The 13,386-nt window shown below is 47.5% G+C and overlaps 1 protein-coding gene across 1 annotated transcript in view; it reads right to left on the reverse strand.

Annotated features, from left to right (window-relative positions):
• RYR3 (ryanodine receptor 3) overlaps nt 1-13,386 on the reverse strand; it is a 361,967-nt gene that overhangs the window by 98,175 nt on the left and 250,406 nt on the right. The window contains 9 exon segments of the mRNA XM_057721476.1: nt 543-666; nt 782-857; nt 2,046-2,108; nt 2,317-2,463; nt 3,546-3,635; nt 7,234-7,312; nt 9,513-9,676; nt 10,996-11,136; nt 12,823-12,913. Coding sequence (XP_057577459.1) covers nt 543-666; nt 782-857; nt 2,046-2,108; nt 2,317-2,463; nt 3,546-3,635; nt 7,234-7,312; nt 9,513-9,676; nt 10,996-11,136; nt 12,823-12,913 — 975 coding nt within the window.

Raw genomic sequence — 13,386 nt, forward strand, 5'->3', positions numbered from 1 at the left:
GCAATCGTAAGTTTCCATACACAGAATTTTTGAATTAGGTATTTGTGAGACAACTATAAAAGATAGGGAGGAAATTGGAAAAAAAACCCAAAACCCTAGCATACTGCACTTACGTTGTTTTGTATGTGCTTTAATTCTCACTGCTCTTTAGCCCAATTTCAAGAACTTTGAGGATGCATTGTGGATACGGTTTATAATTTCAATCAATACAACGACAAGATCAGATTTGGGGGCCTACAGTGTAAGATTTGTGAATGAATGCATGTGTGTATGTTTTAAGTTAAAATTAAATGTTTAAGGTATGTATGTATAATTTGTCATGATTCTTCGCTGTAACTGATTTTTAGAAATTGATATGACCCGTCTTATTTATGTCAGAAGAGAGGGCTTCAGGCTCAAAAATAAACATTTACTCATTTCAAAGGACTCAACCGCTACCCTCATTCTGATCTGCTTTGTAGGCAGGTGATCAAATATCTAGAGTAGGAGAGACCACACAATCCTGCCCCTGGCCCACTAACATCACCTGGAAGATGACTTACCTAGAAACCACAATGCCATTCACTTGGAGGAACTTAAACAGGTCCTGTGCCTTCTCTCGGTCCCTGAACTTTTCCTTGGCAGTCAGGGTGTCATATGGTACCAAAAGTGGGTGACTGCCGCCACCTGCGGTCAGTAAAGTGAGAGATGACAAAATATTTGGCTCTTCCTTTGCACTTCTGGGAAAACACACCTGCCCCCCAGCTCACCTTGTGTGAGGGATGCTGCGACCCTAGCTCACCTTTGCTCTCCAGCTCCAGCTTCTTCTTCTTGGCCCAGATATTGTGATAGTTCTCAGCTACCACCTCCACCATCCCCTGCATCCCACCGCGGAGGCGATGGTCAGAAAGAAAGCAAGAAAAATGGGTTCATATCTGCCAGGCTATTTCAGGCAGCCTCGGGAGCAGAGCACTGCCAAATGCCAACGGCGCATCGCTGAGTGTCTCCCATCGTTAATTAGTCTCTGCTTATGCACCTCATTAGTTTTATATCTTCCCATACCCACAGAAAACAATTTCTAATTCTGTCCTTCCCTGATAACTTACTATCTTGGCAGTTGGATGCATTTCTGAGGAACACACATTTCCCCGGGAAACTGCATCCTGGCGGCACTTCATTTGTCATGGGAGTCGAGTATCTTACGCCTGACTGAGACAGGGAGCTGAAAGTGGGGGGGGTCAAGCAAAAATCTAGAATCCCTGGAAGCCTCTAGCTTAGCAAACTAAAAATAATCACATGTTGACGAAAACTGCTGCACATAAGATTTCTCAAACAGAATGCATCTTCATAAGGCTCATAAAATAGCAACCTGGAATGAAGGGTGTACTTTGGAAAGAAACTTTCTCTAAGGTCCAGAGGATTGGTCTGATGGGCCCTCCAAGGAGTAACTGCCCCAAGCTGGAGCCGGTCAGGGTCATCAACGTGTGCACTGGCGACGAATGGGAGGAGGAAGCTTAGGACTTTAATTTCAACCTCTTGGTTGTAAGTCCCTAAATCCTGCCATGATGACTTGTCTGCACCACCACGGGCAACTCGAGTGAATCCACCATGGGATAGGCAACTGTCCTCAAGGTTGGGGGGACCTAGTGTGTCCAGGCCAGCACCCCCACCCAGGGGTCTTCTCACAGATTTTCTTCTAGCCGTTATTAGTTTTGTTACTAGTTGTTTATCCTGGCTGTTATAAGTTCTGTTTTGGGTTTTGATACAGTAACTTGCTATCTGTTCTTCCTCTTTTTGAGTCATGACTTGCTATGATGTCCCTGAAAGAACCACAAAGCCTCACCTTCTCAGACAGCTGGTTAATTCTGCTGAGACCATCTCAGATGAGTGCTCAGTGTGGCCCTCTCTAAATCCGATATTTCAGTGTTGGTATGTTTTAGGCACTCCCCCTCCCCACCCCCCTCCCCACACCTTTTAAAAAAAAAAACGCTTTGGAGGGTCATATGTCCTGCACTTGAGGGGTTTTAGAAAGTAAGCTACGCAGTTCTGAAAGTATCAACACTGACCTGGAGCTCTCTGGAGAGCACGACGTTGGAGAGATCCAGGGGAGCAGGGCTGTAGCTGTTGCCCTAGGAAAGCAAAGGCAGAATCACGGGGTTTCCTGTTATTTGCCTTATTCTTAACAGCATCCCCAACTTCAGCTGCCAAAGATGTGTTCCAAAACATCCCCAGGGCTCACTGGTGGTGGGCCTCACCCTGATATCCCAGGGTTAGCTCTCCCAGATTCTCCATGAGTTCTACTGGCCAAGCGTTGGCCTCTGGGCCTGACGGTCATACCTGGCTAGCCTGGGACACGCTTCGAAGCTTCTCATTTTCCCGCTGTTGAACTAGGGCTTCTCCCTCTTTGGTCCTCTCTACAGTCCAGCCCACGGCCAGCATGGTCTTCAAGGACTCTCTGGCAGGCCAGCGATAAATTTCCTTCTCCTGGAAGAGCATTGGAACAGAAAAGCTGTGCAGGGCACACCCTAGCCCTGTGACTGGCCTGTCCCACGGAAGAGAAGTCAGACCTCACAGTGGATGGGTCCACTGGCTCCAGCTTCCTCTCACTGGGTCAGAATACCCTCTGCAGCATCCCGTCTGAAACACGTCATCAGTCTTTCTGAGCTTTTTAAGTATAAGACCCTACAGCCTCCTGCTTTTAGAGGAAACGTGCCAGACAGTATCTACATTCTGTGAATAAAGAGGAGCAAGAACAGGAGAATGACTTCTTCCCTACCCTCCCATCCCCCAAGCACTGCTACCTCTGCCTCCTCCGTGCACTGCCCATTGCACAAGCATTGCCTCCTAGGCCCCGCCCCTTTCTCTCGAGAGTGACTTCTGTTCTCTGGCAGGTATTTAAGATGGAACATGTCAACATGCATCTGCACAAAGCTCTCCTCTGAGCTTGGGATATAGACTTTCTTAGATTTAGAGCTCTCTTTTGAGCCATGCACAATTTTATAGCTGGTCAATTTGCATATAAAGATACACATGTCATCTTTTACCTGTGACACTAGGCTAAAGCCTACAAAGAACTCTTACTGATCGCAAGATAGGAATTCAGAGTTGAGTTGAACCAAATTTTATCATTTAAAAACAAACAAACAAACAAACCAAGAGACCTGTCCCTGTTTCCCTGGGACTCTCTTCTCGATTCTTTTTATCTGTCATGATTGGAAGTCCTTTCTATCTGAATTTTCTCCAACAATTCAAGTCCATCCCCCCCACCCCCAGCCCACAGCAATCTAACAAAAGCCCTTCCTAGTTCAGTTACAAGTGAAACACAAACGCATTTTGGCCCAGCCTCTAAGTGCTGACTGGTGCTTCTCTCTTCCATGGGCTTTCAGCGGAATGGGAGGCTGGGTTCTTAGAAAGCAGTCTTGCGGCTGTGGCCCACGGGCCAGCTCCTGAGGAGTCTGCCGAGTCCTGGAAAGTCTGTGGGGAGCTGGACGGTGAATGTGCCGTCAACTCCTCTGCTGTCTGATACAATTCCCAGGGACGGAAAACTAGCATGGCCTGGTCCTTACCTTCTCTGTTAACGTCTTGAAAGGCCTGATCAACGGATGGGTCTTCACATTTTCATCCAGGGAAATTCCGTATTTCCATCCGTTCTGACTCTGTAGAAATGTTCTCAGTTCAAATATCCTTGGTACCCAGAGTGCCCCGCTATGTGACCCACATCCCAGCTTCTATTTTCACTGAACAAATGAAATAATGGAATGTGACAGAGCTTAGAAATTTCCCTCCAAAATGTCTCATTGATGCTTTAGGGCTGTCAGGCTCTCTGCCCCCTGAATTTTGAACCCTGCTCCTTTCTTTCTTCCTTGTTTTAGTTGCTGTCCCCTCCATTTACTCGCTTGTGTTTCAGGCTCACTAAAGACAGAAGGATGCTTCAGAAGGCCCGAGAATAATGCTTTTCAGGTCAATGTGTCACAGTCACAGGGAAGGGCAGACGTCAAGGCTGAAGGCTTGTGAGCATTGAACCTACTGGCCACGGCATGATTTGGGAGGCTGCTCTGAGGAGGCTGATTTGGTTTGTACTCCTTGCCCACCAACCCCAGAGCAAAACTGCAGCAAGGCGTGCCTTAGCAGTTTAAGAATTTCAAAAGTCATTCAACAAACATTGGAATGCCTATGACTGTAGGTTGCAGACTCTGTCTGCAGAGATAAGTAAGAGTTTGTTTTCTATAACCTCACAGCCCAAAGACTTCTGGCTGCTTTCTCAGACTCTGCCAATGTCCCCTCCCCTTGTTAATGTGGATGTTTCTCAAGTTTCTGTCCCCTTTCAAGGAACTCTCTCTGGGGGATAAAATCTAGGCCCATGGTCCCTAAGTGGACGAACACCAAGTCAGTATTTCCGGCCCAGATCTCTCTCCTAACTTCCATACCTACTTAAGCGCTGCGTGGGTGGCCGCAGGTACCCCTCCACAGGTCTGAAGCAGCACCTGGAATTTCACTTCTCTCAAAGGCTCTTCCTCTCGGGTTCCCTGCATCTCCATGAAGAGCTCCAGCTTACATTCACTTTCCAGGCCAGAAATTGGGAACCTTCCTTGACACCCCCTTCACTCTGCACCTGCTCACCTGTGTTCAACCTCCCAGACCTATAGGTCTGCCTCTGCCTGGCTTTCCCGCCGGTGCTTTAGCTCAGGCCACCACCGGCTGTCACCTGGATTACTGCAACGGCTTCCTATGCCATCTCCCTGTCTCCAGTGTTGCCATCTCTCACAGATTCCTTTTTTTCTACACCACTGTCAGGTGATTTTTATAAAATACTCAGATCAGGGCACTTTGCTGCTTTAAAAATTTCTGATTCCCAGTTGCCATCATGGTAAAATCTAAACTCTTTCTGGCCTCTACAGCTGCAGCAAAGATCTTATGGGCCCCTCTGGGCTCAGGTCCTGGCCTTCTTCCCCTGCTCTACTCTGTGGCCCCACCGTGTTGAACCAAGCTCCCCCAAAGCCACCACTCTCTCTTGCTTCTGGGGGTCTGCACCCCCTGCTCCCACGGCCTGCAGTGCACTTGCTCCCATGTGTATGAACCATGCCCCTCATTCATCACACACTGCAGGTGTCAGCAGCTTGAGGAAGCATTCCTGGACCCCCGCCACTGGCTTGGGGTCTCCTCCCATGTGCTCTCTCTCATGCCCATCACAGCACGGCACAGCCTGTGTAATGGCTGGTTTATTTGGTTTATTGGATTGTGGGGTCCTTGAGGGAAGGGGAAAATACTCTTTTTCTTCTCGGATTATCAATGCCCACCCGGCAATGGTGAGCAAACCTGAAGCTTCCAGGCTAGTGGATGAGAAAGCTTCATCAAATACCACACCAGTAAATGCATAGCTGTTAATTGGTGTATATATAAGTGTATCACTGTTGTATATACAACTACATAAGACTGCTATAAAAATACCGGGAAGGAAAAGAGCAAGGTGTTAAGAGGGCCTGTAACTGAGAAATCTGGGAAAGAGGTGTCCTAGGAATTCACCCTTGGACAGATTTTGAAAGAGGAATTGGTGAATGGTGTTTTCACATGTGTGAGTGCAGATGGGTACCTGGTGCAGACAGCGGGGCAGATCCAGGCATATGTAGTGTGTTGGGGTGGGGGGAGGGAGGGAGGGACAGGGAAAACGAACCTAAATGAAGGGGATGTGGTTAGAGGGCAGACGGTGAAGGGAGAGACAGGCTAGAGATGGTAGCAGAGATTACACAGTGCCTATAGGGCCATGTTAAGGATTTTGACCTTTACATTAAAATAGGAGCTATTAAGGGATTTTAACAAGGAGAAGGGCCTGGCCCGGAGAACATGACCCATTTGGGAGAATCTGACCAAATCTGCATACTGAAACCATCACCTGCCTGTACCACAAAGAACAGACTGGAGAAAACGCACATGGGGAGACTAGTTAGAAGATCATCACATCGTCTGGGCAAAAGATGAGTGCAGCTTGGACTAAAACCATGGCATGGGACAGAGAGAACTATACAAAACCAAGAGCGACTATGGAGCTTAAATACACATGGCTTAGGGATGGCTTGGATATTGCAATGGGTCCATGGAGGTGTCCCCTTCCCTAAGTCAGAGGCTGGCCAAACGGAGCACTGAGAAAACGCAGATGCTCCAGAGCAAGAGTCAGCAAACTGCATACAGCCCGTGGGCCAAATCCAGCCGACCCCCTGTTTTAGAAACATGGTTTTATTGGAACATAAGACAACACTATTTCATTTACATGTTGACACTGGCTGCTTTTGTGCCACAAGAGCAGAGATGAGTATTGCAATGGAGACTGTCCGGCCCACAAAGCCTAAAACGTTCACTATCTGGCCCCTTATAGAAGAAGCATGCCAACCTCTGCTCTAGAACCATGAGTATTAGCCCATTCTATAGATATGACTGTTGTCCTCATGAGCTCTAAATAGGGTTTCAGGAAAGAATCAGAGCAGAGGCTGAGCCAGGGCTTTAAGCTGTCCCTCATGCAGGGTGCAGCCAGGAAGGTGGTTTCTGTGGCCTTGCTGGGGGGATGGGTCTACTGTTACAGGCTGTAAGCCGCAGCTGAGCAATGGCCCAGGGCTTCACTGGCTGCCCACAGGACTCCAGGATGTCTTTGGCACACTGCTCCCCCTTTGCCTGCCAGCATTAAAGGGCTGGCAGAGCAATGAAACTTATTAAGCAGCCTGACCTCATGTGGTGAAGAATTTCAAACACCAGATGGACAGGCTTATTAATAAGGGAAAGTCTGGAAGTTCCAGCACTGCCTGCCACAGGAGGATGTGTGTCCTCCCTAGAATAAAATTCAGCTTGCTGGCAAAATGCGAGGGTAAAGCTTTCCATTCAATTTTCCCTTTTCCAACGCTACATTCAAAGAAAAAATGTAATAAAAGTCTCCAGCCCCGCATTAAGCCTTTATGTCAAACACACGCAACCACGTGCTTGGCCGCCAGCTCCAGGAAATGCAACGTGAAGAGAGCTGTTAACACTCCCAGAATCGATCATTTTCTTGAGAGACACAAAAAGCCGTGCCAGCAGCTGCCACCGCCTATTTCTCAGACCTCCACCAACCCTGGGAAACTGCCGCTCAGGAATAATGAATGCTGCTGGCACGGCGAGTCTGTCACTTAGACAAGTCAGGCAGATTTCCAGGATTGGACCCTTTAATGTTCTTGGGCTGGTTTTTTTTTTCTCTCCCCTGATAATTTTCGGTTGGATGATAATCCCTACCTTGTCACAGGCCCATTTATCATGTGAGTGCTCAGCGTACTTGGTGACGATGTATTCCAATTTTTCAGGCAAGGAGAAACTGTGAAATGAGGGGAGAAATAAAATTACAACCTCCCCAAGCACTTCAGCCAGATGTGCCGAAAAGACGGCCAGCACTAAACAATCAGCCGTCAGAAGCGGGACGTAATCACCCAGCTCACCCCGCGTTTGCAGCTGGACCCCAGATGCAGTGCCCTTCCTGAGCTCAAGGCAGAATCAGGACCAGGTCACAGACACACCCAAGGCTAATCAGCAGGCATCCCTGCAGCAGCCCCTGCTTCACAGGTGGCCCCCCTCCGGCTGCTCCGGGTTCTCTCGGCTCCTAAGAAGCACTTTGGCTCCCCGGCCAGATCTGTCTGGGTTAGACTGTGAGAACAGCTTCATTCAAAGTCACTGCCCTGCCATCTCACAACTCCGATCTGGGGATGGCAGAAGTGGGTAGCTGGAGGACCAGAGGATACAGAATAGTGCTTGTCTACCTTATGGGGTTCAGACTCATGTCTGAATACTAGCATCTCAGCAGTCCGGTAGATACCTGTTGTTTCTGTTAGCCATGCAGCCTTTTCTCGTTGGTAACACGTCCCCACTTAGCTTTAAGGAACAAGTCTTCCTGAACTGCATGCAGTCTTACGTGAACTTCACTGAGGATTGCCACTGACGAGACCAATCAGACCCACTCTTCCTGGAATTTGAATGTTTTTTGTTGTTGTTGCACTGCACAGCTTGTAGGATCTCAGTTCCCCGACCAGGGGTTGAACCCGGTCCATGGCAGTGAAAGCACTGAATCCTGACCACTAGACAACCAGGGAACGTGGAATTTGAATCTTGAGTCAGGTGAGACCAGGAGAGCAAACGCTTCAGGGTTGACTCATCCAATGGGGACACCTGGAGAATGTCCATCTGGCCACTCTGCCTTGGTTCCTGTTGTTGCTGAGGCCTGCTTAGTCAGCCTTTCACTAGGTTTTGATAATGACCTCACATCCTTGCAATAAGGTCCTTTTCTTTTAACTTTTAATTAGAGTTAGTCCCCATTATTCATATTACTCAAGGAACCATACTGATGTCAGAGGTCTCTCTGAAGAAATCAGAGCTCTCCCTGAATGAGTCATCATTAGAACACAATTGCTAGAGTGTCGCATTGTCTTATAATGTTTATGAAAGCATCCAAGTGATTACACCTTTTGTCATCCTTCAGCACACTTACGTTATCATAGGGCCGAGTTCTCTTAAATCAATACCTGCCTTCCCCGTGGCCCCAGCTTGCAGGTTTACCACAGCCCTTACCTCTTCCTGACAGCAGGTTCAATTTTGTTTCCCACCATCTCCTCAGCTCAAGGCTCTGCTAATGGAATGTGTATTTAATTTTCCCGAAGATGAATTTTATACGTTATCAAAGCTGACAGCTCTGGGGAAGGGCCGAGGCTGTGGCTCTCATCTGAGAACTGCTGTCGTGAAACACAAGTCCAAAGGGCTCACATAGGATGCCTCCTTTTTCCTGCTCATTCTACAGCAGTTTTGCAGTTTTCATTGAAAATGCAGCTGGAGATGAAGCCGGTATGCCCCACGACCCATAATCATCACTGGGGCAGAACCGCCAAAGGCAAAATTGAGTCAATCTTGTCTCATATTTTGTCCGTGGCCTAATCATCACCAGTAAGGAGTGCTGGAGAATCAGGGGGAGAAATTAAAAGGTGCTATTGTAGAGTTATTCAAAGATCCAGCATCCATTGGCAAAGAGCAGGTCCAGTCTTCTCAACTAAGGACTCCATGCTGTTCTGCCTTAACGCCCTGAAGCCTTGCCTGAGCTCAGCTGAGTGTTATTTATGGAGATGTTCTGATGTACGATGCTATTAGTACTACACAGGCCTAATTCACAAAGAGCAAAGATCTTGTTAAAAAACTCGTCAATCAATTAATTGCATCATTTGTCACAGTTCTTGCAATGCCTCAGGTGACATACATGGAGAGCATTCATCTCTTATAATAAACCAACCCCGCCCTCCAAAAAAAAAAGCCCAGAATATGATAATATAGCATATAATCAGATATAGATAGATTAAACCTTCAGGAGTTGAGGCCAAAATCCAGGGCCTGATGTGACTTGTAGTGTCAGTGGAAATGATGAACCATGTTGCCAGAAGGGAAGGCAGGGAAGCTTAAATTTCTGGCTACCTTTTGAAAGAGAAACCCTGGCCACGGGGCAAAATCTAGGACCAGCTTAGAGATTGTTTTGGACTCACTTCATGGTGTTGATGGGTTTGGGGTCAAAGTTGCCATCTGCGTCCACTGAAATCTGTTTCTCCAATGTGGCTGAGATTCTGGTATCTAAATAATCTGGTGGCAAGGCCCCAGCTATAGCACTGAGACAGGGCAGCGCCATTCGGAAAAGATCTGAGTCATACCTCTGTGAAGAAAAAACAAAGACCACGTTAGCACACACCCCAGAATCACGGCCACCAGGCAGAACCACTCACCAATTAGCTGGGGTGGAGAGGCGAAGAAAAGCTCACGTGCATTTGCCCAGGTTCACCAAAATGGGGAACGTGTAAGGCCTGTAATACATTATGGTGGCATCTGAGGTATCCTTGTCACACAAAAGTGACAGTCTGTAAAACCTTTGAGTCACTGTTTGCTGTAGGTTGAGAAACCTTACATGGAGGTTTAAATCATATTTCCTCACTAGTTAACTGCAGGAATATCTAAAGGTTAAAGTGGTTCTCACTAGGCCAGAAAAGTATATGAACGTGTCAGCCATAGAGAGTTATAGAGACGGACTCCAGCCTGTGGCTGGAGAGGGCACAGCAGCTTTGCCGGGCCCCTCGGCAGCTGAGGTGGGCCATACGCTGATACCATCAGCAGGCTGCTCTACATCACAGGCATTCTCTCCTGAACCGGCCAGGAGGGACTCCCAGGTAAAACACGTTGGGTGAGGGCTAACCTTTGATCTGCCCGTACCAGACCAAAGGAAGACAGGAGTGATCGTTTAAGTTCAGGTAAACACCAGACTGTAGCTGTACACCTGCTCCAGACATCTGTGCGGAAACCTGACCTGCTCATTTTTTTACCTTTAAAGCTGGTGACCTGTCCACCGCCCTGCCACCCTGAACGTTCCCGATCTAGTGTAAAGCTGGTGTGTCACAAATCTAAATGTGGGTAAAGGGAAGCGAAGGCAAGCGTGAGAGTCGGGGCTGCATTCCAACCAGACTGCACCAGAAGGCTCGGGATTCAGAGGCCCTCAGTGCGCCCTCAAGCCCCTCCCCGTCAGTGGCTGGGAAGTGCCTCCCCTGAATGGTGTAAAGTCTCCTGGGACTCCCACATCAGGGCAGATGCTAGGACCTCCCTAGGCTTGAACCTGGTGAAGGCCAGCTAATGGGAGCCGCACGGCACTGGGGGGAAGGAGTGGGGGCGGGGTAAGTCATTAATACTGGAACCAGGAAATTTTTTGTGATTTACTTTGGAAGTCACTCTCCCATGTATTAGCTTTATGAGTTTGACAAGTTACCAACTGCTCTTTCTCTCACCTGTCAAATGAGCGTCAAGGTAGTTCCTACTTGAGAGAGTTGGGATAATGAATGTGATGCGCTCGTGAAGTGCTTGGCACAGTTCCAGGCACGTGATGGATAGAAGCTGACTAGGTATCAGCTATTCTTATGTGCAGGTGGTTGGATCACTGAGGTTGGGTGCCACCCCTCCCGTCATTTGTTCAGGAAGCATTGCCATTACCTTACGGGAGAGGGAGTCAAAAATCCCCCAGAAGAGCTTCTCTGTCAGATGTAGCTCTTCCTCCACGGCCAGACCGTAGCTCCCCCAGCCCGAAGGCAGACAGTAATACTTCCAGCACTGTTCGTAGTGATTCATCAGAAGCTGGGAAGTTGAGAACAGGTGTGCACCAGTGGGGGTGGGGGTGGGGAGGGCAGAGATGATCCACAGGCACAAACGGCACCCAGGGGAGAAGAAAACAGCACACACACCCATCAGGAGAGTGAAACCAACAATGAAAACAGTTGGGTTATCTACAGAGACGCCCCCAAACGCCACTGGGAACGGTCTGCTCTCGTGCCCAATGAGCTCCAGCCTGAACGGAATCGGCCCCATTCATTCTTATGCCTCCTAACTCACCCCTAGCAGTTCCTGCAAAGTGGAGAGGCACTGTCTCTACTCCAACTGAGAAAATGCTACCCTCTGGAAGTAGTCACTGTGTGCTGTTCCGGCTAGTCAGGGATGGGGAGAATTTCTTCTGAGATCTGTGCTTATAAATGTGGGAGATCCTGGTAATGCTGACATGGGGAGGGGGTGGTGGGGAGCACGCTGTGGGTCTGCAGATTTTCTCGGCATTGATTACAACCCTGACTTCTCTGCCTTTCACGCCAGCCTTCTGACAGCCCAGCCATGTTACAGCAGTTCCCCACGTGGCCAGTAGAGGGCACACATACACAGCCTATGGTCGCATCCCAGCAGGAGGGATCCACATTCTCCAAGAAAAATCCCACCTCTCTGCTGATCTAAGGGGTAAAAGTGAGCTTATTGAGTGCTATTGATGATGCCACTTGGGGAGCCAGAATCCCGCTGACGGCACAGGTCTGCCAAGGAAGCAATGCCAAGTTGAACTGTAAAAACTGGTTTTTAGCTAAAGGACTTTTTTGGGATGGAAACTGGGTGTGTTAGGATCAGACAGGTGAATGAACCCATGGAGGGCTGTGGAATCTCGGACGACATACAAGCTGCCTGGAGTGGAGAAAGAAGACCGAACTAAAGGCTTCTGGGAATTCTGTTTATCCCAGTAAAATTCTTGAAATTCTTGCTTGAACTATTTCTGAAAAGCAGGAAATGTTCTATTGAAATCACTGGGTGGAATTTTCAGGTGTGGTTGGCCACTGCTGATCCTTTTGAATATGCAAATATGGTAGGTGCCTCAGAGTAGAAGATGAAAAACACTGCCCTCTGTGTGGCTGGCTGATTCTGGTGTCCTTCCACCCAGGCCCGGATGCTCCCTGTACCAGCAATTAAATGTTGGTAATTTCTGAGAAAATCAGGAATCAGGTGACAAAGAGAGGGCTCTGTGGCCTTACTTTTCAATAATAAAACAAGGGAAAAGAAGTAAAAAAAAAAAAAAAAGTAAAAAAGAGGATCTGTTACAAAAGGGAAAAAAAAGCACAACACAGTATGGAATAGAAAAGGGACATTTTATTTTCTGCACCTAAGTGAAGCATCACAGGGCCTTCAAATATTTTTTGATATTAAAAACATTCTGAAATCCTAATTAGGGCAGAAAGTACAAAATCCAAATCCCCTCACTAACCTCTGCTAAATAACAAGTAATCGGTGGAAATCGATTAAGGAAAATTGGAGCAGTTAATAAATCTAGCAGAACTATTCTTTCCAGCCTCGACACTCAAGAAGGGATTTGATTTTGGAGGTTGTATTTAGTTAGCTATCAACTTAAAGGAGTAAAACCCATTTAAGATGTATTTATGTCATGAAGATCATGTTTTACAAGGCAAGTTTCCTGTGCCATAGACTTTGTGTATTTCTGTAACGATAGTGGTTTACCTTAAGAGGCATTTTGCAGTATTCACTGAGTTGTGGCACATCAAAAACTAGACGTCGCAGGAGTTGCTGTAACATGGAAGGCCTCAAGTGACTGTAGTACGAAATAAGAAAAACAAAGGGACAGAATGAAAAAAATAAGGAAGAGAGAGTGAAAGAAATACTCAGCGATAACCATACATCAGAGCTGTTCTAGGGTCTATGCACACTCAAAATACAGCTGCTGATTATGCGCAAAGAAATCTATAACAGAAAGAAAGAGCAGGTGATTTTAGAGCCATCGCTACAAACCGACCACCCTCCTGAGCTCTGCAAAAGGAAGATGTTAGAGGTGACCAGCTGCACAGGTGGAATCTGAGGCCACCTACTGGTGTGATCTGAAGGGTGCTCTGAGTTACTACCTGATCCCTGAAATTCTCATTATTGAAATCATTTCTTTGGGTTAGGGGTCTGTCCTCAAAAACGCCTTTAAAAGGCAAATTGAGTAATTAGAGAACAATGTATCAAATTACCAAAGTGTTCATGGCCTTGGTGTTTGGTACAAGTAGATTCTGAGATAAAGGAGAG

Source organism: Hippopotamus amphibius, chromosome 2 (assembly GCF_030028045.1).
Source record: "Hippopotamus amphibius kiboko isolate mHipAmp2 chromosome 2, mHipAmp2.hap2, whole genome shotgun sequence".
Classification (NCBI taxonomy): Eukaryota; Metazoa; Chordata; class Mammalia; order Artiodactyla; family Hippopotamidae; genus Hippopotamus; species Hippopotamus amphibius.